Raw genomic sequence first — 27,942 nt, forward strand, 5'->3', positions numbered from 1 at the left:
GGTCTGAATACTTTCTGTACGCACTGTATATATATATATATGTAAAATTTTAAATGTAACCTTATTTAAACAGTATGTTTCACAAATACACCAAGCTTTATTCCAGTTTAATGTATTTATTTCTAAATACATTGGTTCACAGTAAGCTTTTATGAGTAGCTGTTTCACCTGTTATAATATTCCTAATATGTTTACTTAATATCTTTACAACTATATTTAAGAATATCAATGTCTCCTAGAAACATGCTGTCTTATATAACATATATTGCCTCAGAAGAAGAGCTCCACAAGCTCTTATAAACTGTATAACTTGTTGGGGAATGGCGTCAAATACAACGGCATACTCATTTGACGTAACTGGAAACCCAAATGTATCCAAGAATTCACTATAAGTTGATAAATTACCATTTAAATGTGAGTACACACTTATAAAAATTATATTGTTTTAAATCTTTTTTTTTTTATCAACAGAAGATAGATCTATTTTTATATTGAATACATTTATTATTCTGAACAATATATTTATTTGTGGAAAAATTGTACTTTAAACACCAGAATATAGGCCAATAAAGCTTCTTTGTGAAATTTAGCCAATTTCACAGGCAGTTTATCAATTATAACATCACATCTCAACACACCCATCATGCTAAACACATATTTTGGAAATGTATACCACATGCTGTGCTTTTCTTTCATGAATTTAATTAACAAATGAACCTTGAATGAGTTATTTAAAGTTTCAAAACTTAGTACAGATAATCCACCTTTGCTCTTTTGTTTACATATACATTATTTGAGGAAGGAAATGTTATTCCTCCATAAAAAGACATTATAAAAAAAACACATTATATGGCATATCTGAAGCTAAAGACATAAACAGATATTAAAACAATAGTATTATCGTCAGCCAAATGGCATTTTCTTATACCTTCGTACTCAGCTTTTTTTTTTTTTTTTTTTTTTTTAAATATGTAGTAGGGTCATAATTTGTGTAACTAATAGAAACAAAAATAAAGACAAAGGGCTACCCTGCTGTATACCTCAATCAATCTCAAATCTACCATTTGTACCCACTGATAATTTAACTGAACTACTGCTTCCATTGTACATAGTTTTAACAGCTATATGGAAGTATTCTCCATGATTGTACGTTTTGTGAATGTGGTAACAGATATGATGTCATTGACAGGGGGCGTGGCTTCTAGCAGTGTTGAGCACACCCACAAGAAGGGGCCAAGTTAAAATCTTGTTTACAAACAGTAACAGATCATTTTTGCAGAGTGCACCTTTAACTTGCCATTCTTGCTCAATGACTAGCAACGTGTCTGCAACTCTGCATAGCCTCACATGACGTGTGATGCCTACACGAACAATGTGCGTGGAGGTATGCAAATACATAGGAAGACTGAAAGGTAGGCCACCCTATCATTGCATTCATACTGCAATGATTGGATGAACATTTTAATGACCTGAGTCTTCAACAGAGGATGTTTATTTTATTATTATTATTTTTTTTTTTAATAATTTAGAAAAATTCCATTATTGCTATCAAGATGTGAAGAGACTTTTTCAACCATTATAACAATTAAAAAAAAAAAGAAAAACACTGCCTATCCTACCTGTAAGGCATGCAAATAAGCACTTCCAGAATCTTCAAATATAAATGCGTTTATTTTTATACAAAGCATTAGCATTCATGCAATAAACTATAAACTAAAATAAAAATGCCTGCACAGAGATGAAAATACATAGAAACATCAATAGCCCTCCATCCTTATTAATATTTTTTTTGTTTCCCCAGAATTAGTTTTTGGTAAGATCCAAAGGGGAAAAAAAAGTTCAAGAAGCATTTTTTGCAGGGTTTACAGACAATATCTCACATTTAAAGTTTTACTTTGACAGCTGACAGTTGTAAAAATTACAGTAAATTACATTATCAACCATGCTAAATTTAGTATTTCCTCAACCCTAAATGCCCTTCTTCTTGGATGAGAATTCATGAGAATGCACCTAAAGACAGATTTTGGACCATCTTTTTGGACCACCTAATCTACCCTAAACATACGTTTGTCTATGTTTGTACTGTAATGTTGTATGCAACAGGTCCTTTCAGAGTGAAGCCCAGGTAAAAAGTGACATTCTCATTGTTGTGGGGTACTGAGGATGTCTTCAGAGCTGGGATATAAAATTTAATTCCTTTGGGACCCTCCAGAAATACCTTCTCATCTTCCATCCAGCCTGTGACACATTTCAGCAATTTAGACATTTCTGGCATTTTCCATACTTCTCCACTGAACCATTTCAGCCGTTTTTCTGAAACGGAGAACATTTTTGTGATTGTTTCAAACTTACTCTTGTGGACAAATTTTTCAAATCCAGTCCCATTGCTCAGGAAGAAATGAGTGTAGATCCTCTTTTTCCTTGGAGGGATGTCTTTCAATTTCTTGTCATAGAGTCTCTGGAGGTGTTCAACAGCAGAGAGCACAGTCTCATACTTGTGTTCTTTCTCTGCTTCTGTGTCATGTTCTTCTGGCCAGAAAAGTAAGACGAGCAAGAAAAGAGTACTTGGTAAGCATCTCTGTTTCTCTCTAGGAAACTGGTCACTTAGACTTTGTAGATCCTGAAATGCAACCAGCTTGGGAGACTGAGTTGAGAGACAACTTAAAGCAAAGTGTGACGCTATGTAGTTGACAAGGTCCGCTTGTGGCATTTGCGCCCCCATCGGATTGCTTGGGTAAAGTGAAATAATTTGCTCCAGAACCATGACAGGACTTTCTGGTTTGTTAAGACCACAACAATCTTTCTGGTTTGTTAGAAGGGAAAAAATGGTTGTGATGTTTCCCCCACCGTGATGATAAATCATCATGCGTTTCATGACAGGAGCAAACTTCCCTTGGTTTTGATCTTTACTTTGAGAAACACCACTAAAGTATTTACCATAAGCAGAAGACTTATTCACCAGCCAGTGCATGGGGTACTTTGTGGTCCTCTCAACAGTCTCAGATGTCTTCTCCTCATCGGTGTTCAGGTCAGTCTGGAAGTAACTCAAGTCTTCTGAAATCCATTCCAGCGCCTCCAGTATTATTTTTTGGATGTTTTTCAGCTTCCCATGAAAAATTTCCCATGGTATTTCTACCTCATCAGGCATATAATCTGTGAGGAGGTATTTTATGCATCGGGAATGATTTCTTCCTGAGAACACATCAAGAGAGGAAATCAGCTTTAGCAATTCGCATCCTACTTCTACTACTCCAAAAAAGCCAGCATTGTTAATGGTCTCATTGTCTTCAACTGCTGCTTTCTCACATTCCTGAAAACATTCAATAGCCTTTAGTGCTGTTTCTAAAGCATCTACTACATTTTCAGGTGTTTTTTTAGTTTGCTTCATGGCTTTAAATTTTGCTGTGAACCATTGCCTGTACACCTGACCTTTGGTATCAAGAAAGTAAGAATTGTTTGGCCTTTTCGCAACAGCAGTCTTTGCCCACTGTTCTGCTTCTTCAAATCTGTCATGTTTGTAATTGAGTCGAGCCAGTTGTTGAGCAAAAAATGCATCCTCATGAAAACGCTTGTAAGCCGCCTTGAGAAGCTCAATAGCTTTATCTGGACACTCTTTGTCTCTTACATGCTCAATTAGGGGGGAGAAAAAGCTGTCCAATTCATCACCTTTGCTGATCCTGCGGCGTGTCATGAAGAGATCTCGCAAGAACTTCATGTACTGATCTTTACCAAACCTGTGCTCAAAGAGCACATCGTTGTTGAGAAGATCCAAAGCGAGATCACTTTGTTGTTGCTTGTCACCCAGAAGTTGATGGAGTAATTCCTTTGCAATCAGCGGATGAATGATTCTGATCAACTTAATGTAGGTTTTTTCATCCCTCAAGTGTATTAAGACCAATCTAGCTTGCTCACTCAGAGAAGTCTCAAAGGCATGTTGTCTAAATCTATCCAAATGAATGGAAAGACCCAGGAGAGCTTCGCAATGTGACTGAGAGATGAATGAGTTCTGCACGTAAGTGTTGAACAATGCCACATACAGAACAAGCTTAGTAACAACAGACTTGATATCAATGCCTTGCAGTAAATGCTTGACAAACTGCTTCACATATTCAATAATTTTGTGGCTCTCAAATTCCTCACTCATCAGGACAAATGTTAGAATGAATTCTGGCTTGAACTGTTTTTCAAGGCTTCGTCGTTTTTTGGAAAACTGCTTTTTTTCTGTCTCTGAAAGCTTATGAGTAATAGAAACATTGTGTTGAGGTGATACCTTGCACATTTTTTCTGGATTGTGAGATCTCCTACAACTTAGCAGGACGAAGCAGAGAGTTCCACGTGCTATTTTCTTGGTATTGACGGCCACTTCCAATTCATACTTGACATCTTCTAAATACTCTTGATCACAGTCTTCAAACAGCAGAAGTACAGGGAGGCATTTTTGGGGATATTTTTCTTCATATTCTCGAAGCCAAATGGCATCTTCTGAAACAACCGATGCTGAGTATGAAGGTTTTACAACTGCACACCTTAGATCTCTTCGGTTATTCCACAGTACCTGCCTTGCCACTGTACTACCACCACTGCCCGGATGATGGTACATGCTGATGCAGCTGATGGGTGCCCGGTCCAAACTCCAACAAAGACATTCTTTCACCAGACTGTTGACTTCATTGTAAGCATCTCTTTGAATAACCTCTCCAACAATTTTTTGATCCGCAAGCCAGAGATTCATCCAAGTTACTTTTCCTCCATGGTAAAACTGCTGCTCAATATTCTCTTTTTCAGATTCAATGACATCAGGACTTGTTTCTTCGCAGTGGTTTAGACTCAAAATCTCCAAAGAACATCTCATTTCCTCCTCTCGAGTATCAAGGAAACACTCTCCTTTTACATGGATCGGTAATAGTTTCATTGTCCGTGTAGTGGTAGGCTGGACCTGTTGGAGGGTTGCATTTACTTGACTTATTGTCATCCCAACAACACTTGAACTATTTACTGTTTCCATGTCACAGGATCCTAGAGCAAAGCTCTGCCATTTCTTGAAATTCTCCTCAGATTCTGCAAGGCAGATAATGTCTTCATGTCCTTCCATGTCGGTGATGAACTCATAGAACGTGTTTAGGAAAGGTGTGTCAACAGGGGAAGTAAGGAGGAAAATCACTTGAAAGGTTCCTTTGGGTAAGATGTCTTTGCAAATCAATGACACACAATCTTTTAGGAGGGTCCTTTTTGTTTTAACCCAAGTCTTCTCATCACAGGGAGGCTCGTTGCCTTTGAAATCGTTCCGGCCATTGCAAAATATCCAGCTGATTTGATCAAACAAACGCAGATGACTCTCAAATTCTCGGATGCTCAAGCCACTGGGAATTTTGTAGTTCTGCATGAAATGGCGGTTCACTACATGGTGCTTATTGTATTCATGGCATAGCCCAGACACGTTGGAATCTGGATCAAAGTCAAACACGCAGAAGATGTTCATGTTCAACAAAAAATCTATGCTTTGCAGATCCTTCTCCTGAAGTCGGTTGGTAACCAGTATGTGCCATTTTTCCTTGTCCAGTATTTTCTTTCCACCCGTTATGAGCATGATGAGCTTTTTTCCCAGGTTCTGGCACAGATCTGGTGCTGAGAAATGATTCCTTCTCTCTGCCTCTTCTCTCTGAGCATCCCTAAAACTGATGTGTTGGTAGAAGTCACTGAGGTCAGCCACTGGTTCGGTTTTAGAACCCACTCTGCGAAAAGCAGTGTTCTTCTCAAGCTGAACTTTGTTTGCCTTCTCATTGAAATTTGGCAAGCTAACAAAGAACACCCTATTCTTGACTATGCTAACTACTGGCTTAATATCAACCTCCACAACGTAGAGTTCCTCGTTGCTGTTTGAACAGACTACTTGAACAAACTGAGGTTCACCAATACATAATCGTACAAGTTCCCTATCAGAGATAGAGAAACTCCTCTCTATGTAATCTAATGCATCACAGTATACATCTTTTTCCTTAACAGGAATACCAGTGATTTCGCCATGTACGTAACCAGTGTCACCTCTACTGTCCATCACACCAAAATGTATTGTGCCATTTGTACGAACATTCATACAACCTGTAGCAAATTTCAGCACTTCCTTTGCAAACTTGGCCTGTAGTCTTTGGCGGTCCAGTGTTGCAGCAATTGCAAATGACTTATACTCATGACATGGACAAATGAAATCAACAACCCCTGATTCTGGTAAGAGTACACTGTTTTTGACATATGTAAAATCAACACCTTTCATATCAAAAGGTCGTAGTTTTGAATCTCTCTTTGTTGTTACCACAGGCACAAAATCTTCTTTATGCTCTTCCTTGATGTCGTCTGTTGTTTCAAGACTTTTAATTGCACTTGCTCCATGGTCATTTTTTCCAGAAGTTTGTTTGTGTAAATGTTGGCTCTGGGCCTTTTGTGAATTTACTAACTCATTTCTTTTTTTGATTATCAAAAGTGCAGGCCCGGATTTCATTCCAATCTTTTTTTCCAGATATTCTTCTGACAGTTCACAAAGGATCCGGCCATCTACTTCCTCTTCATGAAGTTTTTTGATGTTTGTTTCTTTAACTCCTATTGACCTTAACCAATTGCTCACCATAGACTCAGTCCATGTCTCTAGTGGAGAATCCTCTGGCTTCTCTGCAAACGAAAAAAAATAGGTGAGATCATGTTCATTTAAACTACTTTAAAATAATGACTGGTAAGTGCTGAAAAACAACATTATACTTGCCCATTGTTTAATGGCTTCTAGTGATCATTCACAGTACAAACTCAAACATCATAACATTGCGAACCTTGAAAAACAGAAATTACACTGTTATAGCAGAGACATTTTGAAGCCATGAACAATACATTTATCTGCATTTTGTCCAGCAAACATTACATTACATAAATAAATACATTACATTAAATAAATGTTCAACACAGGGTGTAAACACAGAAAGTTGCTTTCATTTAACTGTTTATTGCTAATGCATTACATGGGGGGGGGTTTGGTTTGACTGTGGATTAATTCTTGTTAAAACTACAAAGTAATTCAGGTCACGTGACGAGAGTGATGCGAGACACTATGATCCAAAAGCGCACCTTTTGTTAATACAAGTTTAATTTCTTCGTTTAATATAAGCGAGTTTGTCTTTATTGTTGCTGTTTTCATTAAAAATAAATAAATAAATAAAACAATGAACCACAAACTAAGCATTTGTTTTAAAAGAGGGAAAATACCTTATTTATTTGGGTTACAACGCAAGTAGACTATATCCGTCTTATTCATTTTGTTAATAAAAGTTAGATGTTTAATATAGGCCTATGCGAATTTGCCATTGTACTATTTTATGGCTGATGTGTTTTATTAATAGGATAATGAACCACAAACTACAATCGTTTTACACTTAAAGAAAGGGGAAATCCAAAGACTGTTTATTTGTGTTACAATGCGGGTAAAACATATTTTCCTTATTCATATTGTTAATAAAAGTTCAAAGTTTAATATAAGTAAATTTGTCATCGTACCGTTTTATTGTATAGCCTTTTGTATTATTATTAATAATAATAATGAGCCACAAACTAAGCATTCGTTTGAAGGGGAAAATCCAAACACCTTTTATTTATTTGTTACAACGCGTGTATATCTTATGCGTTCTGTTAATAAAAGTGTTATGTTTAATATAAGCTACTTTGTCACTGTAGTATTGCTGATGTTGTGTGTGGGATTTTTTTTTTCATTAAGAGCAATACTGAAACAACTCTTGATTTGGGTCCGGCACAAACATGTTACAGGTAAATAATATGGCGGCTCGTCGCAAGTACACCCGGCTGCAGCCTGCAGATCGAGGCGGGGCTGCACCTGAGGCGGTGCTGCACGTGTCGCCCCGCCCACAACGCTTCTCATTGGTTAGTGGCAAAGTAATGACGTCGACGCCGCGGTAAACAGGAAATGCGGTTGAAACAATACATGGTAGTAATACGTAATTATATAAAACAAAACTGTGAACCCGTTAATTACTTATACCTGGTAAAAAATATATAGTATTAAACAATACATTGTAAATTTGTTAATTTTTGGAAAACGTTTCATTATGTACATTTCCAAGCAAGAATCCAATTACTGCTTTTGACTTGTCACATTGCAATCGCAATGTCAACGAATATAGCTTATTTACAACTTAAGTTTTAAGTTATTTCTATTCATGTGTATTGGTCATTTACAACTTACAACTTATTTATGGTCGTTTTTTATTTTAATTTCAGTATATGCTTTACTGTTACATGTATTAATTATTAACATTTAAATAAAAGTTGAATGTTCTCAGCAAGAGTGTCATGTCTTAATCTTATTAAAATTAATGTTAACACTTTACAAGAAGGTTCATTAAACATTAGTCAATGTATTAACTAACATGAACTAACCATGAGCAATACATTTGTTACTGTATTTACTAATCTCCGTTAACATTAGTTAATGAAAATACATTTGTTTATTGTTAGTTCATGTTAGTTCACAGAGCATCGTTGGGGGAGGCACAGCTTCCCCATAATTTTGAAGTGAAAATGGGAGAAGGACGATTTATTGTTAATAAAATTCACAATTCATTTCAGTTCATGCCTCAGAATGTGCATTTTTTGTTTGTAATTTCACAGTTGTAATCAAATAACGTGAAAGTGCAGCTTTTCTATCGCGAATGTGCCGAATCTGCTGATGTAATTGCAACCGCTAATGATAGAGAAGGGTAGGGGGAGCGTTGGTAAAAAAATTAGCCAATCACCATCGAGTGTTCACTTTCAGCGCTGAGGAGTGTTGAGAAAAGAAACCTCATAGAGGAGGCTAGCCTCCCTTCTGATATCAACTAATCATCAAAGAGACGTAAATTACGTGATATTAGTTTGAACGTCTCCCGCTGCGCTGATAATGTACCAAGTACTTACAATTTGATTAAACTTAATTCATGTTTTACTATTGCTTGTCACTGTAGGCTTAGGCAATTTTTTTCTATGAATTTTAATGAATATACAAATTAATAAAATTAGTTTTATTTATTTTTTGTTACAAAATTTTTATTCATTTATTTTTAACACCGCACCCCCAGCCCCCCCATCTTTTCTTGGGCTACACGCCGGGGGTACATGCCAGGACTATACAGTATAAATTACTGGTTTACATATTTTACATATAACTCTAACAAGAACTTATATGTTAATCTTAAATATTTCATCATGTTAAAAGTATGTGGGAAACACAAATGGGGGCATAAATAAAATGCCCAATATAGTTTATTTTTATGGATGGGTTTAGGCCTGGGCGATAAAACGGTATCGATATTTAACAAAGGTACACCATCATCGATAACGATATAAAACATGTTTGATATATCCAGAGGCGGACAGTAACTAAGTAAATTTACTTGAGTATTGTACTTAAGTACACTTTTTGTGTATCTGTACTTTACTTGAGTATTATTTTTTCTGGGAACTTATGACTTTAACTTCACTACATTTGAAAGACAAATATTGTACTTTTCACTCCACTGCATTTCTATCAAGATCCTCAAAGTAGAAAGTCAGTGGGTGATTTTTTTCTTCTCTAAAACGTGACTTTCTTTTTTTCAGACAGTTTATCAGTAATCACTCTTGTAGGAGTACATTAAATGATTTCCCAGCATTTTTTGAACACTGACCAGCTGCAAATGTGAGATCACTACCATCCTGCTTTTGTGGGGGTGGGTAGGGGTGTTAAATATTTATTTATTTATGTTTTGTTTTTTTCCCCATAGGTTTATAACATTCTAAAAGCTCTTTATTATTAAATTACATTTACTTTACATTTAGTCATTTAGCAGACGCTTTTATCCAAAGCGACTTACAAATGAGGACAATAGAAGCAATCAAAACTAAGTACTTTGTCCGCCTCTGGATATATTGCACGATATAGTTTCACGCTTTTTTCATTTAAAGGCGTGTGTTATGAGTGACAAGCAGACTGCCAACAGAACACACAAACATATGCTGAAATGAGTGCCTTGCCTGCCTGTGATGTGGAGACTGTGAATTAAAAAAAGGAATATTAGTCGAATTTAAAATAAAAATCTGCATTCGAATGCAAAAACGGTGTATTTGAATTTTAGGTGTGCGTCAGGGAGCCTTATCAGTGACGCACTAGATGTGGCAATGATGATGTAAGTGTCGTTGTTATGACTATTCAAACGTTTGGAATAAGTAGGATTTAAAAAAAAAAGAAAAAAGAAATTGCTCTATTTAGAAAGGATGCATTCATTTGATCAATAGTTACAGTAAAGACATTTATATATTCTATTTCAAATAGAATATTTCAAATTTTCTTTTGAACTTTCTATTCATCAAAGATTCTTGAAAAAAAAATGTAGCAATGTTTCCACAAAAATATGAACCAGTAGTCAACTGCTGAAATTGATGCTATTTTCAACATTAATAATAATAATAAATGTTTTTGAGCAACAAATCAGCACATTAGAATGATTTCAGAAGGATCATGTGACCAGTGTTAGATAGTAGTTATATAGTGATTACACATAATCTGTATTACACAATCAGATAAAAAAAATTAAGTACTTGTAATTAGAGTATATTTCATTTTATAATGCTCATAATCAGATTAGTTACTTTTTTATGGATTACATGATTAAATAGTATTCACACAATGGCAGTAACGGGGCAGTAATCATAATTTATTGATTCGCCCTAATTCTTATTTTTTCTCTTTTAAATTTTCCTTTCTAAATATCCTACTGTGTCATACCACTAGCTTTGGCTATATTCACAATATAGAATGGCCATGTAAATGTCATGTAAACAAATATGCAAACCATGCTTCTGAATTTGGAAGAAAAAAAACACCTCCAGATCAAGTTACTAAACACTGATGATGTATAGTTATGAAACACTATTTATCATATTCAGTGACCTTCAGAAATTGTTGGTTCTGGAATTCTGGACAACATTTTTTCAAACCTGAATGACTTTGGGCATGTTTATTATTAATGTTTATTAATGTTTGTTCATGTAATGCAGTGATTCCCAAACCGTCTGGCCCCATTCACTTCCATTGTATTGCTTCGCAGTAACCCACCTCTTGCTTTTTTAAGAAAAGGAGAAACGAGCTGACATTTATTTTGTGGTTATCAAAAATATCACTTTACGTAGAGTTTTAGACCTGGTATTTTCATGATTGGATTGCTATCCGATCAATAAAACGCATTAGCTACTATTTACCCCCGATGCTTCCCTCTCTAAAGAAAAATGCCCCCGTTCTGCAGTGACAAAATATGAAGTTTGGTTACACTATATTCTAGAATATTTTGGGATTAAAAACAAACAAACAAACTCACAGTGACTCGTCTTTCCTGCACTGACGCGGGTTCAGCCACCACCCTCGCGCCCAGGAGGAATGGACGAATCTTCCAAAAGGACCAAACTTTGATCAGTAAAACAATATGTAAATACCAATGTAAATCAAATATAGCACGCAAAACTGTTAGATTATTAGCATATCACAAGCCCTACCTAATAAACAAAAGCGTCGCAGTGCGTGCGTGCGCAGTTACCAAAATCGCGACTCTCACTGCGCCGGTGCAGCAAATTATTAGAGTTCCCTTTCATGGGAACTTCGAACTGCGTCCTCTAGGGGTCGCTATGGGGAACGCCTCGTCGTGACCTGCTGCTCAAGAAACATTTCTGATTATTATCACAGTTGAAAATGGTTGTACTGCTTAATGAAGTGTGGAAACCATTATACAGCGACAGGATTCCTTGATGAATGGAATGTTTAGAAGAACAGCATTTATTTGAAATAGAAATCTGTTTTTACATTATGTCTTTACTGACATTTTTATTAAATGAATGCATCCTTGAAGAACAAAAATATACATTTCTTAAACAACAACAACAACAAAAATCATAGTAATGCCAAACTTTTGAATGGTAATGTCATGTATCAAATGCCAGAACCAAGTTAAGAAATGTCTTTTTTTTTTTTTTAATTGTTATTATGTCATATTTTTATACAGCAGATTCTACAAGGACGTTAACATCACACTCTCTTGTCTCCTATGTTGTTTTGTTTTGGTGCATAAATCTTTTTAGTTTGTAACAAGGATTCAATAGTGACTCATGCTCAAAATTCAGGAAAACTTTACTTTATTAATTTCTAATTTGTTGAGATAGTGAATTGGTGGGTTTTTGTTAAATGTGAGCCAAAATCATCACAATTAAAAGAACCAAAGACTTAAACTATTTCAGTCTGTGTGCATTGAATTTATTTAATACACGAGTTTCACAATTTGAGTTGAATTACTGAAATAAATGAAATTTCCACGACATTCTAATTTATTGAGATGCACCTGTACATACTAGGCCATTGTCATGGGGAAAATCAGGGCAGCTTGGGAAATATTTAGAAATTTAAATATGACAACTCAACAAGTGACTTGGGTATCTCTTCAGCAGGATTCTTTATTGAAAATTTGCTGTTGCACACTGCAGTCAAGTCAAGTCAAATCAGTCAAGTCACTTTTATTTGTATAGCGCTTTATACAATACTGATTGTGTCAAAGCAGCTTTACAGTGTCAAACAGGAAAATAGGTTGTCAATAATGCAAGAAGACAATAACAAATAGTAATTTTTCAGCTAAAGTCAGTTCATTGATTATTCAGTGATGCCATCATCCAGTTCAGTTCTCTTCCAGTAGTGTTTGTGCAATCAGTCAAGTGTCCCCAACTAAGCAAGCCAAAGGTGACAGTGGCAAGGAACCAAAACTCCATCGGTGACAGAAATGGAGAAAAAAACCTTGGGAGAAACCAGGCTCAGTCGGGGGGCCAGTTCTCATCTGGCCAGACGAAACCAACATGGTGTGGTTTAATTCCAGGCTGCAACACAGGTGCAGAGGTCTTGTCTGGTTCTCGTGGTCTTGTGCCGATGGTCGTCGAGGTGACGAGGTCTTCGCAGGGGATCTGTCTCTGGGGCGCATCTAGTTGACGTGCTCTCTGCTGACATTCAGGGCTGTAGAGGTCATCTGTAGGTGCTGATCCACCATCTGATCTGGATACAAACTGGATCCGCATGGCTATAGTGACCTTGGAATAAGAATGAAAGAGACTAATATTAGCATAGATGCCATTCTTCTTACGATGTAGCAAGTACATCCGGTGATATGGGAAGTGTTCCCGGTTCCGGTTGACCTAGTTAATGCAGCCTAACCCTTTAACAGATTTGAATTATAGAAATGCAATAGTGTGTTATCTGTCAGGTTAAAGAGATGGGCCTTTAATTTGGATTTTAAACTGACAGAGTGTGTCTGCCTCCCGAACAACGCTAGGTAGATTGTTCCAGAGTTTGGGCGCTAAAGAGGAAAAGGATGGAATTTAAAATAAATTTGAGCCCGCAGTTGATTTTGATATTCTGGATATTATCAAATGGCCAGTTTTGAGATCGCAGCGGACATGAAGGACAATAATGTGATAAGAGCTCGCTCAAGTACTGAGGAGCTAAACCATTCAGGGCTTTATAAGTAATTTGCGAGATTTTGTATTCAGTGTTCAATGGGGAGCCAGTGCAGAGTTGACAGAAACGGGATTATATGGTCGTACTTCCTGGTTCTTGTAAGAACTCTAGCTGCTGCATTTTGGACCAGCTGGAGTTTGTTTATTAAGCACGCAGAGCAACCTCCCAATAAAGCATTACAATAATCTAACCTTGAGGTCATGAAAGCATGAATTAACGTTTCTGCATTTGACATCGGGAGCATACTGTAGGCAGGGCCGAATTAACAGTAGGGCTAGGTGGGGCTGAAGCCCCAGGGCCCGAGCAACGAGGGGGCCCGTGATTGGCTGTGGAGTAGATTGACTGAAGCGCCAATCGCCAAAGCCAAATCGCCATGTAATGTGATGCATCAGTATACATGTATTTTTTCTTAATACAAAACCCAGTAATTTAAACATAAATGTGTCATTTTTAGGGCTGTATCCAACTAACCAAATAAATAAAACTGCACAATTTTTTTTATTTTTCCAAGCAAAATTAACCCATCGATCACAATAGTGACCGTAAGGAAATTTTTCATTTATAAAGCTCTAAACATGTGTCTGGTGTTTTAGTGCATTTCCTGCAAGGTCTCAATTAAATATGTGCAGTGTCACATGGTTAGTGCAAATTATCACATAACCAGAGCAGTTTACTTCATATTTGCACCATGAGAGGATGATGGCTGCATCAAAGCTCCAAAACAAAAGGTTAGTAAAATATGTTAACATAGGGTGACCATATTTTAGTTTTCCTAAAAGAGGACAGTGGGTGCGGGTGGGGCGGGGGGCTGGGGTGTGGTTGGTTGGTGGTTAAAGCAGTGCCCAAAGTAACGCAATGACCATATCCCAAATATCAAAACTCAAAATATGTAATTTCCATACCTAAAATGTTTTACAATCACTGTTAAGCATATTGATCATAAACATAGCTAAAAAGCTTCCTACCAGTGGCCCTCCTTCACAAAATAGCACAATTTTATCATAGGTAGTAGAATGCAAAATGTTTCTATTGATAGTTTTCACGTGACGTCACACCCTTACAAGAACGCCCACACGGAGGGCAAAACAAGGCTTTCCTCAACTGACCGCCAGTTATTTTTAGGAGGATTGCATTTAGTAGTAATGTAGTAAGACAGTGATATTTAAAGGCCAAATTAGTTATACACCTTATTGATGATGCACAGGCTTTGTACAGGCAAGCAGATTAACCCATAATATAAATGCAATGCGCAAAATTTAATATAAATATTTTCCCATAGAACACCATTATAAAGAAGACGGTTAACCATTTAGCGCATTGCGCTCATATTCCAGGCTCATTTGCTTGCCTGCATAAAGCACGCATCATCAATAAGTCAATAAGGTGTGTACTAATTTCATCTTTTAATATCACTGTTTTAAAGGTACTTTAAGTGTTTTCACATTAAACGTTTAGAATGTACCGCTGTTTTTAGTGATTGAAATATTGCGACAGGTGCTTTATGGATTGATAATGGCCAAAACTTGCATTTTGCTCACATATCTTTGTTTTATTCTTTTGAGAGATGATCTAAATACTTTTAGATTGGAAGAGATAGAAAATTGACAGTCTTGTGCTGCAGTTCTATGGATGTTTTGCCCGCCAGGTCTTCGGACCAGTCACGTGACTGAAAACTACCAATACAAGCATTTCAGTCAAATGCAAACCATGGCAACAGTTTAAAAGTAGCCCAATTCCATCGAAAAAACAAAACAAAAACGTGTACTTGACAACCCTGCATGCAACGTGAGCTGCAGGAGTCAGATTTCACTGACCATGGGTTGAGAGGAGAGATGGCTGACAGATCATGCTGGAGGATTTGCTGCTCAACAGATCCTGAGCTCAGTGACAAATATCTGATCTTCCTTTACAGAGCGTGATCGCGAAATCGAAAGTGAACAGCGAGTGCTCATTCAAAAGAGATTTAAATACTCCGCATATTGATAGCGGCTCCCTGATGCGCGAAAATTATATGCAATATTAGAATGTTTGCGGAACTGGACACAAAAATCACAGGAGCGGGAGATAATGGTCAGAAATTCAGCGGGAGCTGGATTAAGAGAAGTCCCTCGCAGGGATCTAATACAAAAACGCACACAATGAATGGCAACTGTAGAAAGCAAAGGCCGAATCCCAGACATTTTGGGCAATTTAGAAATCCATTTTTTTTGGTCCGAAATGAGGACATGTCCGGGAAAAAGAGGACGTATGGTCACCCTAGTTAACATAAAGACATGACAAAGATTTTTGTTACAATATTTATGTTTTAATACTGGTTGCACTAATATAAAAATGTTATATGTTACAATAGAGTAAAATTTTGAAATACGTAGATTTTTTACCTTTTTTTCCCCCTCTGTATTCCTATCAGTGTTGAAACAGTTTAAAATGTGTTAATAACTGGACTGAGATATATAAGAATTTTGCTGACTGCAAAATTTGTTTAAAATCCAGTATAACATTATCTCACAATTGTGACTGACCATAAAACACAATTTTTCACACACTTTTCCATAAAAATTAAAAAAAAATTATAGATTATTTCAAGGGGTTACTGATGATACATTATTTGGATATTTTCATGTCTAGGAAATATTTGGGTTTAAATGGGTTAAGTGAATTAATGTTATTGTCTTCCATTACATCAAAATATGATGCATTACTTCTGTATGTATCAGACTGAATATGTATTGGTCATCATCAGTGATTTCAGCTGTTACAACATCTAAAATATGATAAATTATGAATTAAAGCGCACCTAAATAATGGTGCTGAGAAACTTTAATAACCTCTCAAATGAAAATGCACAGTTAAGAGTTAAAAATAAAGTTTTCTGTAGTCCCACTGCATCGGAACAGTTTAAAAACCAGGTTCCGTGTTTTGTGCTAATCGTCATTCTACCTGTTTTCATTCTGTTTTACTTTACAGTGAGCTGCAATGGTGTATGCTTACTGGTTTTCCTAAATTATACACAAACTGTTAAAAAAAGTTAATGTAAATGGTGGTAGTTAGTAGTTACTGTTTGCATCATGATGACATGTATAAATAAAAATGTTTATACTAAGTGCAAGTAGAGATAGATGCTATTCTAACAAAAAGTAAATAGAAGTAACATGTTATATATAAAATATTTGAGCATGCTGGAGGATTTGCTGCTCAACAGATCCTGAGCTCATTGCCAAATATCTGATCTTCCTTTACACAGAGTGCGCGTGATTGCAAGTGAAAGTGAACAGCGAGTGCTCATTCAAAAGAGATTTAAATACTCCGCATATTGATAGCGGCTCCCTGATGCGCGAAAATTATATGCAATATTAGAATGTTTGCGGAACTGGACACAAAAATCACAGGAGCGGGAGATAATGGTCAGAAATTCAGCGGGAGCTGGATTAAGAGAAGTCCCTCGCAGGGATCTAATACAAAAACGCACACAATGAATGGCAACTGTAGAAAGCAAAGGCCGAATCCCAGACATTTTGGGCAATTTAGAAATCCATTTTTTTTGGTCCGAAATGAGGACATGTCCGGGAAAAAGAGGACGTATGGTCACCCTAGTTAACATAAAGACATGACAAAGATTTTTGTTACAATATTTATGTTTTAATACTGGAACACATTATCTTTAAGGTGTCTAGTATGAATATATGAATTCACAATTATTTAGTTCTGTTGAGTGTGGTCATAGAATAAACATGTTGATGACAACAATAATGACCACTGGGATAATACAGTGTATTTAGTGCACAACATGCATCCAAATGCAGTTGTTAGTAAAGGTTGCACTAAAATGTCGCAATGACAAAGTTACAGTGAGTATCGCACTAAATTAAAAGTTCAAATGTTACAAATAAGTTACAATATTTATGTTTTAATACTGGTTGCACTAATATAAAAATGTTATATGTTACAATAGAGTAAAATTTTGAAATACGTAGATTTTTTTCCTTTTTTTCCCCCTCTGTATTCCTATCAGTGTTGAAACAGTTTAAAATGTGTTAATAACTGGACTGAGATATATAAGAATTTTGCTGACTGCAAAATTTGTTTAAAATCCAGTATAACATTATCTCACAATTGTGACTGACCATAAAACACAATTTTTCACACACTTTTCCATAAAAATTAAAAAAAAATTATAGATTATTTCAAGGGGTTACTGATGATACATTATTTGGATATTTTCATGTCTAGGAAATATTTGGGTTTAAATGGGTTAAGTGAATTAATGTTATTGTCTTCCATTACATCAAAATATGATGCATTACTTCTGTATGTATCAGACTGAATATGTATTGGTCATCATCAGTGATTTCAGCTGTTACAACATCTAAAATATGATAAATTATGAATTAAAGCGCACCTAAATAATGGTGCTGAGAAACTTTAATAACCTCTCAAATGAAAATGCACAGTTAAGAGTTAAAAATAAAGTTTTCTGTAGTCCCACTGCATCGGAACAGTTTAAAAACCAGGTTCCGTGTTTTGTGCTAATCGTCATTCTACCTGTTTTCATTCTGTTTTACTTTACAGTGAGCTGCAATGGTGTATGCTTACTGGTTTTCCTAAATTATACACAAACTGTTAAAAAAAGTTAATGTAAATGGTGGTAGTTAGTAGTTACTGTTTGCATCATGATGACATGTATAAATAAAAATGTTTATACTAAGTGCAAGTAGAGATAGATGCTATTCTAACAAAAAGTAAATAGAAGTAACATGTTATATATAAAATATTTGAGCAATGGTGAGCAATTGGAGCATTGACTTGACATTAGCGAAAACAGGCTTTGCCAAGAAGGTTGGCTATTTGCACTCATATCTGGTCCAAAGGCTGGTAAAAACGTGCTTGGCATTGCACACTAGCAGCTTTTATTAACACTACATGTAAAAAGGCATTACTGCATTTAATAATTTTTCCCTCAAAATGTGCCATTTAAAAATATATAAGGAACATTAAAAACATCTAACATTATAAAAGCTCCATTTGGAATATTTCAGTTCAAAACTTCATGCATTTTAGATTACAATGCTGTATATGGACTGAACATATGACCAGCATCAGGCACAGGAGAGACATTTTTCCTAGTATTTCCTGACAACAGCCCATAGTTTTTGAAGCAGGGATCCATTAAAACCTAGAAAATACTTAAATTATTTCCCTATATAAGAACCACTTAAGAGAATCACCTGAAAGCTATAACTAAACCACACTATCCAGAATCCAAGGGAACTAATTCATACAATTTACCATGTTTTGCTGAAATATGCCAAAATATAAAATTGCATGCATGAATGACTGAAATTATGAGCACAATACAGGAAGTTTGTCATGAAAGTATATCCAGAACTTTTGAAAGCATAATACCGGTAATGTCATACTGTATAGTTGGTTCCATGTTAGAGACTTTGAAGGAACAGTTCACCCAAAAATGTATTTCTGTCATTATTTACTTCTTGTTTCAAACCAGTATTATCACAGTAGTCCATATGGCTTGTGTGCTGTATAGCCTTCTGTAGCCATACGAGACGACAAATGTGATTTGTGCTTCCACATATGATATGTGAGAACCAATGCTCTTTGGCTTCACGGATGTCAAATCTGGTGTGACGTCTTCACACTCTGAACGAGAATCAAGAAATGCAGTGGAGGTGGAGATTATCAGTGAATAATAAATTAATTTGGATGTATTTACTTTTATGATGCTTTTCAGTCGTTTCGGAGCTTCACAGCAGGTGGTCACTGTACAGAAGAGAACAGTGAACATTCTGCTGTTCCACGGAAAGTCGTACATGTATGGACGACTAAATGATACCTCTCTTCATTTTTGGTAGAACTAGTCCTTTAACAGCTTTCAGCAGCAAAGACAAAAGGCGAAAACCACAAGCATTAGCTTCTCCTCAGGACTAAGTCACACAGCACAGTGTCATTTAAAAAGGCACAATGGCCACTTCAACCAATTATCAATGATCAAAATATGTACAAAAATATAAATTCAATAGCATGATCTCTCTCACCAAGCACGACTCAACATTGCACAGTAGAAATTCTTGTGTTCACTTCAAGTGTTCAACAAAATCCCTCGCCTTACAATCACATTATACTTGACAAATGGAAGGAATGACTGCAAAGTTTTGTGAGCACACCACTGACAACCCAAGCCATCTTCTTCAGCATCCTCCAAATCATCTTCTCCAGGAATCTGTAAGTTGCTCAAACAAGAGCTGTTGTCTAAAATGAGCATGTAAGGCACTAAAGATGAGATGGCAGCCTCTGCGGTGACACAGCCTGGACACCGCAGGCCCAGACTGCATCCACACAGAGAGATGGCTCATCCCTGGAACGTCTCCGTAAACGGTCCATCCGTCAAGGGTCCATCCACTAGGCACAAAGGAGCTCCAGTCTCCTGTGTGGACAGTGTGGGTGGCACTGGGACTGTCTGTATGTGCTCTGTGGTGAGCTCGAGTAAGACTGCCATTTCAGACAGTGTGTCTGACAGTTCATGTAGAGCTGCTGATGTCGGACTGGACGACGACAGGCCTGAGGGCACTGATGGACTGCTATGCTGTGTGGGGGGAGTCTGTGGCACACACTGTGCTACTGTGTGGTGTGTGAGCAGTTCAGAAGCGTGGTAGTAAGGCAGGAAAGGTCGCTCCATGGCACAGAAACGCATGGCCAAATGTGTGTGCTGCAGAAGAAGAGGGAAACGGGAGGTAAAGTAGGAGACAAATTCATCTGGAATGGATCCTAGTGTTTCCTGGACTTCATCAGGTAACTCTCGGTAATGGTGTTTCTACAGGAAACAAAGATGAGATAAATATGAGACAATTTGTGATTAAGAGAAACAGGAGTTTTTAATCATGTGATATATTTTCAACATGGACTAAAACTGTTATTTTAGTACAATGACAAATAGGTGTAACTAACCAAACAACTACATTTAATTTAATAAAAAAGGACCTTTGTGTTCCTTCTACTCTGTTATGCTACTTTTCCATTAATATTATGCATATTTTTATCTGCTGTAACTACTAGATATTTGTGGTGAGTATCAATAAACTGATTTTCTTAAGCAAATGTACCTTGTTTCTCATGGCACGTAAAAGATCTCTGACCGATCCGCCTTTGTATGAACGAAATTTGCGAAGATCTGAAGAAGAACGATTTGCATTTGAATGGTTTGTGGAGCAAAAGTTTCACATTAAAGATTCAAATAAGAAACAAAACTAGATAATCATGACAGAGCTGCATGTGGTTTAACGATTTACAAAATCTTCGAATTAAAAACTGATCGAAAATCCAGCCAACAGTAAGCCAAATCGCAGCAGTCCTCACCGGTCTGTAGAGGCACTGTGATATGATCCCTCCAATCACCTCTGACCACCACCCGTCCTCCTCTCTCCAGCTGTCTCATGATTGGTCCATCTAACGGTTCCTTCTCAATTCTATCGCTCACATCCTGTGAGCAAGTACAAAAAAACTTTAGCTTTAGATGAGTTTCACAAAAAAACGACTTTAAAGTGGTCATGAACTGCATTGTTTTTATCTTATAATGTTCTCTGAGATTCACTTATAACGTTGGTAAGAGTTTTACATCAACATTTGTTATAATTTAGACATTAATGGCCATATTCTACCCTGTTTTTGACCCTCTGGTTTGAAAACACTGTTTTAAGGAGCATGTGTCCTTTAAAGGAGCAATTTCTATCTGTATGAAATTTAACTTGATTTGATGCATAAACAGAAATAAACAATTTTGAAACAGAACTACTTACTATACGAGTTAGAATCCTAACACTGATGTTAGAAACGATGTTCCACAACTAAGAACTCTACAACATTTGGAAAACTTAACAGGCATCTAAATCTATTTTTATTCCCAGCTATCCTGTTTCTGTATCTCTCCCTTCACACACACCAGTGGGCGAAGCCAATAAGAGACGAAGAAGGGTTGATCTTTTGCGGTATAGGCAGTCTAGTGCTGTTGTATTAATCATACGTAATAAAAATAACAATGAATAGAAAATGAGCCATTTTGGCAGCTTCAATAAAACTGTTTTTGGATTGAGGAAGTTTTGAGTTCTGAAACTTAAAATGTTTACAATGACCTCCAAAATGTCAAAAGATCAATGAAAATTTGATTTCCCAATTCATGATCCCTTTAACTACTGTCATGTAAACAATACTGTACTGACCGGTTTGTTCAGATAGAATTCTGAACAACTTACATAAAAAAATAGAAATGATCTTAGATGATTTGGTGTTTTATTGTTACTTTGTTGTTGTGGCCTTTTGCTGCCTTCTTGGGCAAGGCACTGTTTGCAAAAGATGCGTTTAACCTGGTTTAATGAAGGATGCCTGACTAACCTGGAAGAACTGCAGTTGTTTTTCCAGACTCCAGAAGAAGGGATGTTTTAGCACTCTGTCTGCTGAGGGTCTCTTCTCTGGCTCCATACTCAACATCTGCTCGATCAGGTTTCGGGCCACAATATCCTCTGCATACAACAGCATAAATGATCACATGATCAAAAATCTGACAAACTGACCCAAAATGAGCTCTGGTGTTTTTGAATGCAAGAGGACATTTGGTCGTCCTACCGTGTCTGTTAAGGTCTAAGTGGTCCAGCGAGTAGGCACCCAGCAGAATGTTTGCTTGCCGCTGCAAGGATTTTCCAAAGGGGTGGTGGCCTTCAGATACCACATAGTAAAACACACAGCCTGCAGAGAAGATGTCTACCATGCAGGTCTGAAACATCAGAGGTGAAAAGAGGTGAAACTGCGATTGTCTAGCCATTGACAAAACTTAGTGCTTCTGACATGGCTTTCTGGAATACTTTATTCTAATGGTCAACGCAGCATTCTGCAGTCATGTATTATTTTTGTAAAATAACAGCTAAACTGCGTAACTGTTTTATGTCTCACTTGTGCACTTCCTTTTTTTCTCACATAAATAAATTTCAAATCAATATCTGTCTATTTATTTGGTAAGTAGCGGTCTAATTTTCAGTCAGTAATGATCAAAGTCATTACTGCAGGAAAAAAAATCCTTTCAGGACAAAACAAGGCTTCATGCTTCATGTCCTGATAACCCTGTCCTGTCCTTGTTATATACTACACCGTGTCAGTTTTAAGTTACATAAAACTCATCATCACTTGCTCTCTTCAAGTGTTGTTGTGCAGTAGTAGAGTGTGGCTGACCATTTGCAATGGGTTCTGCTAATGATGCAGTATTATTATGGGACATTTTTATATGTTGTAACAGATCATCGGGGTACACAACATATTACTACAGTACAGTAAGTTATGACATTTCTTGCAAACTGCAATTTTTACATCAACCCTATACCAAAGCATTGACATGAGTAACACTTCACTACCATGTACGCAACTACCATGCTCCCAGGCCCAGAAAGTTGGTGACTTCACAGACATCAGTGGTTCAACCTTAATTTTATGAAGTTACGAGAATACTTTTTGTGCGCAAAGAGAACAAAAATAATGACTTTATTCAACAATTTCTTCTCTTCCGTGTCAGTCTTTGACGTGTGTTGCGTGTGGTGCTGCTGACGCAGGAGCCTGCGTTCTGACGTAGAACACTTATGCGCTGCACCTTGTTTACAAGCAGAGGAATGCACACACAAGCGTCATGGTATTGCCGTGGCGTGAATGCGTATCGAAGACGTACACAGAAGAGAAGAATTTGTTGAATAAAGTCATTATTTTTGTTTTCTTTGCGCACAAAAAGTATTCTCGCAGCTTCATAAAATTAAGGTTGAGCCACTGATGTCACATGGACTATTTTAACAATGTCCTTACTACCTTTTTGGTAGTTGAGTTGCTGTCTATGCAGGGTCAGAATGCTCTCGAATTTCATCAAAAATATCTTAATTTGTTTCCGAAGATGAACGAAGGTCTTACGGGTTTGTAACGACATGAGGGTGAGTAATTAACGACAACATTTTCATTTTAGGTGAACTATCCCTTTAATGAATAATGAACCAATAATGATAATGAATAAAGTATCAGGAACTAACAATGAAGAATATTTCTCAACACGTGCTAATCTAAGTTCATTTCTACGTATACTAATATAAGTATAAATAAAGATTGCATTATGAACAAACATGAACAAACAATAAACAATATAAAGTATATTTATAAGTCAAAATTAACATTAGTATCAATTAAAAACTAAACTATCAACATTTATAATCAGTATATATTTAAAGGGGACACTGGATGAAATTTTCACTTTTTTTAAAGCTTTTTTTTTTGCATTTACTTAGGTTTCTGGCGTGTCTGCCAGCTCAGAAAAGCTGAGCTGTCTGAATCTGAAACTGTCATCCAGCGAGCTATTTCAATTTGCAGCCGGTTTCTACATAGATAGCTCACTATTTGAATAAGACCACCTCCGAGCCATATACTGAGTCCAAGGCAGCAATTCACCTGTCTTGTGTCAACATTGAGCAGTAGCTCATTGTCATTTAGAGACATGCACTGAAACGGGTCGCTGTGAACAGAGGGTGTTAAAAAGGGTGTTGTTTTACATTACCACTGAGGAATTTTAACCTAAGTATGTTTCAGACATTTCATGAAGACCCTAAAGTGTCGTACCAACTTGTGGAAAACAGGCATCCGATGTCACCTTTAATAATCAATATTATATTTATAATATTAAAATAATATTTAGACATATTGAAAAAAAAAGAAAAACCCAGAACATTTTTCATTCTCTTAGGTGTACTAAAACCAAAGCAAATGGCCACACAGCATGTGTTTGAGCTCTTACAGGGTTATGCTTTGCATCCTCACTGAGCACTTCTGGAGCAATCCAGCCCTCGGTGCCCGGGACCCCAGACTTCCTGCTGAAGCTGTGTCTGCCCACTGCCAGCTTCTTGCACAGGCCGAAGTCTGAGATCATGGCCTTCACACGCCCATGTGTGTTCGGCATCGACACCAGGATGTTGTGTGGCTTCAGATCTCTGTGGACTATAAACCCATGAGAGATTGAGTGTTACGAACACTTGTGTCAAACAGACTTTTTGCGAAAAAAAACAAACAGTACTTCATGAAGATTGATTATTTAAAAATGTATTACTGATGTAGCTGATTGGTTACCTATATTAAGAGAATGTAAATGAGCCAGTCCAGACATGGTTTGCTCTAGCAGTGTCACTGGCTCCAAACCGTGGCGGTTAAAATCCTTTCGTTCCACATACTAAAAGTAAAGGCAATAAAATATAAATAAGTAAGTAAATATACAATATAGCATTGCATGACCTAAAAAGAACAAATTGAAAATCAGTTTTTCATCTACACCTGAAAATGAACTGAACGTTTTAGGAAAGAATTAGGTTGCTTTGGGAAATTTAAAACAAAGAAAGGTTCAAATTAAATCCTGCACTACTTCAAATCACTACAAATCCAAGTAAAGTTATGACAATGACATGTGAACTCCTGTGAAACAGATGCTTTCTGCTGAATTACAAGATGCTCGCTGGAACATTCTCAAATCATGCTGGATAACATGATTATTAGGTTTTCTCCATGTCAGTTCAGGGGTACATTAATTAGGGTTACATTAATAAATCCTTTATGTGTGTTAAATGGTCAATGATAGAAGTTTTTGTTCTTGTGGTTTGATGTATTTTAAATCAAATCAAAATGCATATTCAAATACATTTTTACTGTTATATTCAATTTGGGTTTTTAACCTGAAAACAATGAAATGTAATTTTGTGGTGTTTGTCATACCTCTTGTAGTGTGGAGCTACACAACTCTATGGCAATGTACTGAAACTGACGGTCTCTCTCTGTGCAGAAATAACGAATCACATTTGGATGCTCGTCTGACTCACGCAGCAGCTGAACCTCACGGTCGGCAAAGCTGAAGCATTCTGGGAGAATCCTCTTCACAGCCACTGGACGGTTATCAAACTGACCCCTGAAATTACACAGAGAGAAGACTATAGACTGAATCAGAAAAAATGAAAGCAAATTACCAAAAATAATGCCTGAGATGACAAAGGTCATTCTCTGGAAGATCAGGTCCTTCCTAACAGATCATGCTGCACAACTTCTTGTCCAGGCCCTTGTCATTTTTAGGCTGGACTATTGCAATGCTCTTCTGGCTGAACCTCCATCATTTGCAATCAAACCTCTACAAATGATTCAGAACGCAGCAGCACAAAAGGTCTTCAACAAGTCCAAAAGAGCTCACGTGACGCCTCTCTTTATCCCTCTCCACTGGCTAGCGCTTGCAGATCGCATAAAGTTCAAGACATTGATGCTTGCATATAGAACAGCCACAGGCTCAGCACCATCCATTCTTACAAATCTACAACCTCATGGTGCCATCACACACAGGCACAAAATCACTTTCCACAACATTTTCGTTCACCGTTCCTTGCTGGTGGAATGATCTTTCCAACCCCATCCAGAACACAGAATCCCTGACAACATTCAAGAGATTGCTGAAAACTCATCTCTTGTGAGAGCATCCTATTGAAAAAAAAAACAAAAAAACTATGCTTTCATTTCCTTAATTCCTCTCTATTCTATCTTGTGCTATTCTGAACGATCCCTGAAACGTTGTATTATGGGTACTTTTCTTGTTTAATTACCTCTTTATAATGAATCGCTTGTTGTATTCCTCATTGGTACGTTGCTTTGGATAAAAGCGTTTGCTTAATGAAAAAATGTAAATGTAACTTGCCTGTACACAATAGTTCCCTCAGCACCATGTCCAAGTACATCTCTGGGGTTGAATGTGATGTTTCCAATTCTGACAATATTGGATTCATCTTCTGAAATTAAAGACGAGAAAACAGAAGTCAACCAATATAGGCAAATTTGAAAAACAAGATTAAATGGCAATGCACTACTGGAATTATCATTTGCTGACCAGCATCCTCGTGCTCATTAGCCGAATGACCCATCTCAGACTGGGACATGTTGGAATGGTTGGATGCTCGTGGTGTGATGTTGGGACTGCTGTGGGTGGAGCTCTCAGAGCGGGTATGGGCTGCCTCTAGGAAGTCAGTGTCAGGAGGCAGATCAGTGGGTGGCTGAAAAATGAGCTGCTGCCGCTGCAGGAGCTCCAACTTTTCCTCCATCTGCTGCTGAAATTGCTGGTGTTGCAATTGCTGCTGCTTGTGGACACTCTGATCAGAACACAACACATGATCATAACCATAAACATGATCATTTCGCATAAAATTACTCATATGGGACACACCTTTCATCCAAACATTTACAAGTTTAGCATTATTTTTTTAATTAATTTTAGCTTTTGCCTATTTAAAGGCAAAAAGGACATATTAGGCAAAATAATATGTAAAGAATTGTAAAGAAAGGACATATTAGGCAAAGCCGCAGAATGTAATTGGGGCATTTTGCAGTCCAGACTTGAGTGTCCTGTCCTTCTTTCACATTTGTTCCTTCTCCCCCACTTCTTTCCCTTTACCCATCTTTCCCTTCACTCGGTTTACTCAATATGCGTATATGTTCTGTGTATAATGTTGCGTGTGAATGCAAGTTATTTTCATGTTTGGAATTAGGGCTGTGCGATATTGAAGAAAAATGCGATATGCGATATCTCATTAAATAATGCGATATTCGATATGCGATATGATAATGCTTAAAGTGCCACATGCTCAGATGAAACAGTTTTACTCAGCTGTTGCTGAGTCAGTTCTGTGAACTTCTATAACGATCTTGTGTCATACTGTATATATATGGTTATTTGTATGTATGTATGTACCAAGAGTTTCTGTAAAACCACAACAAATTCCTTAAGTGGCACACTTAAGTGGTGAATAAAGCTCATTCTGATTCTGATTCTAATAAGAAAGCATCCCTACAACAACTTCTGAAAGTGAACGGTAGTGTTTTACTCGAGCATTACATAAAAATTTCAACTTTGAAAAATGTCAAAATTTCAAACATTAGTGTAATCATTTTAACATGAGTTTAGGAACTGAATAATAAAAAGGAAAAATACAACACTGCTTAGTATTTACTCTATGAATTCAAGATGCACCGATTCTTATTTAAGCTACAACAGTTATTTAGGTAAGAGCAGTGAGTGATTTTCTCTTTGTCTTTTGTTCATGGCCCCAAATATTGCAAGCTGTAGCGATATGCATATATGTACATTTGCGATATTTCGATCATTTCGATATATTGCACAGCCCTATTTGGAATCATTTGAAATGTTTCAGTGCGACTGGTACAATAGTCTTATCCCCACAGAATTAGACTAAAAAGCAGTGGTGGAAGTACACAAATCAAGTACTTGAGTAAAAGTACAGATACATATAATAAAATATTACTCCAGTAAAAGTAAAAGT

General features: G+C 36.8%; 2 protein-coding genes and 1 long non-coding RNA gene across 4 annotated transcripts in view; all 3 read right to left on the minus strand.

Moving 5' to 3' along the window:
• Positions 1 to 1,732: 1,732 nt before the first annotated feature.
• Positions 1,733 to 6,624, minus strand: samd9l (sterile alpha motif domain containing 9 like). Its single transcript, XM_016455128.1, has 2 exons — positions 6,603 to 6,624; positions 1,733 to 6,377 (listed from the first exon to the last, which is right to left on the minus strand). The coding sequence occupies exons 1-2, from the start codon at positions 6,620 to 6,622 to the stop codon at positions 2,072 to 2,074; spliced, it is 4,326 nt and encodes a 1,441-aa protein (XP_016310614.1). The 5' UTR covers positions 6,623 to 6,624; the 3' UTR covers positions 1,733 to 2,071.
• Positions 6,625 to 6,754: 130 nt separating this feature from the next.
• On the minus strand, positions 6,755 to 11,626 carry LOC107664540 (uncharacterized). Of its 2 annotated transcripts, none has more exons than XR_001631469.1 (3): positions 11,560 to 11,626; positions 11,385 to 11,453; positions 6,755 to 6,818 (listed from the first exon to the last, which is right to left on the minus strand). It is a non-coding gene; the product is annotated as an uncharacterized LOC107664540 (long non-coding RNA). The 2 variants fall into 2 exon arrangements; XR_001631470.1 differs by having other exon boundaries at positions 11,385 to 11,470; positions 11,560 to 11,623.
• Positions 11,627 to 17,749: 6,123 nt separating this feature from the next.
• The window catches only part of LOC107664531 (serine/threonine-protein kinase/endoribonuclease IRE1-like), a 50,312-nt gene continuing 40,119 nt past the window's right edge, over positions 17,750 to 27,942 (minus strand). The window contains exons 14-23 of the mRNA XM_016455123.1: positions 26,496 to 26,754; positions 26,307 to 26,397; positions 25,346 to 25,535; positions 24,710 to 24,809; positions 24,381 to 24,580; positions 22,190 to 22,337; positions 21,959 to 22,086; positions 20,927 to 21,050; positions 20,674 to 20,741; positions 17,750 to 20,384 (exon numbers count right to left, since the gene is read on the minus strand). Of these exons, the coding sequence (XP_016310609.1) occupies positions 19,923 to 20,384; positions 20,674 to 20,741; positions 20,927 to 21,050; positions 21,959 to 22,086; positions 22,190 to 22,337; positions 24,381 to 24,580; positions 24,710 to 24,809; positions 25,346 to 25,535; positions 26,307 to 26,397; positions 26,496 to 26,754 (1,770 nt within the window). The 3' untranslated portion in view covers positions 17,750 to 19,922. The remainder of the gene's footprint in view (positions 20,385 to 20,673; positions 20,742 to 20,926; positions 21,051 to 21,958; positions 22,087 to 22,189; positions 22,338 to 24,380; positions 24,581 to 24,709; positions 24,810 to 25,345; positions 25,536 to 26,306; positions 26,398 to 26,495; positions 26,755 to 27,942) is intronic.

The sequence above is a fragment of the Sinocyclocheilus anshuiensis genome, unplaced genomic scaffold, assembly GCF_001515605.1.
Source record: "Sinocyclocheilus anshuiensis isolate Anshui unplaced genomic scaffold, SAMN03320099.WGS_v1.1 scaffold435, whole genome shotgun sequence".
In the NCBI taxonomy this organism is placed as follows: domain Eukaryota; kingdom Metazoa; phylum Chordata; class Actinopteri; order Cypriniformes; family Cyprinidae; genus Sinocyclocheilus; species Sinocyclocheilus anshuiensis.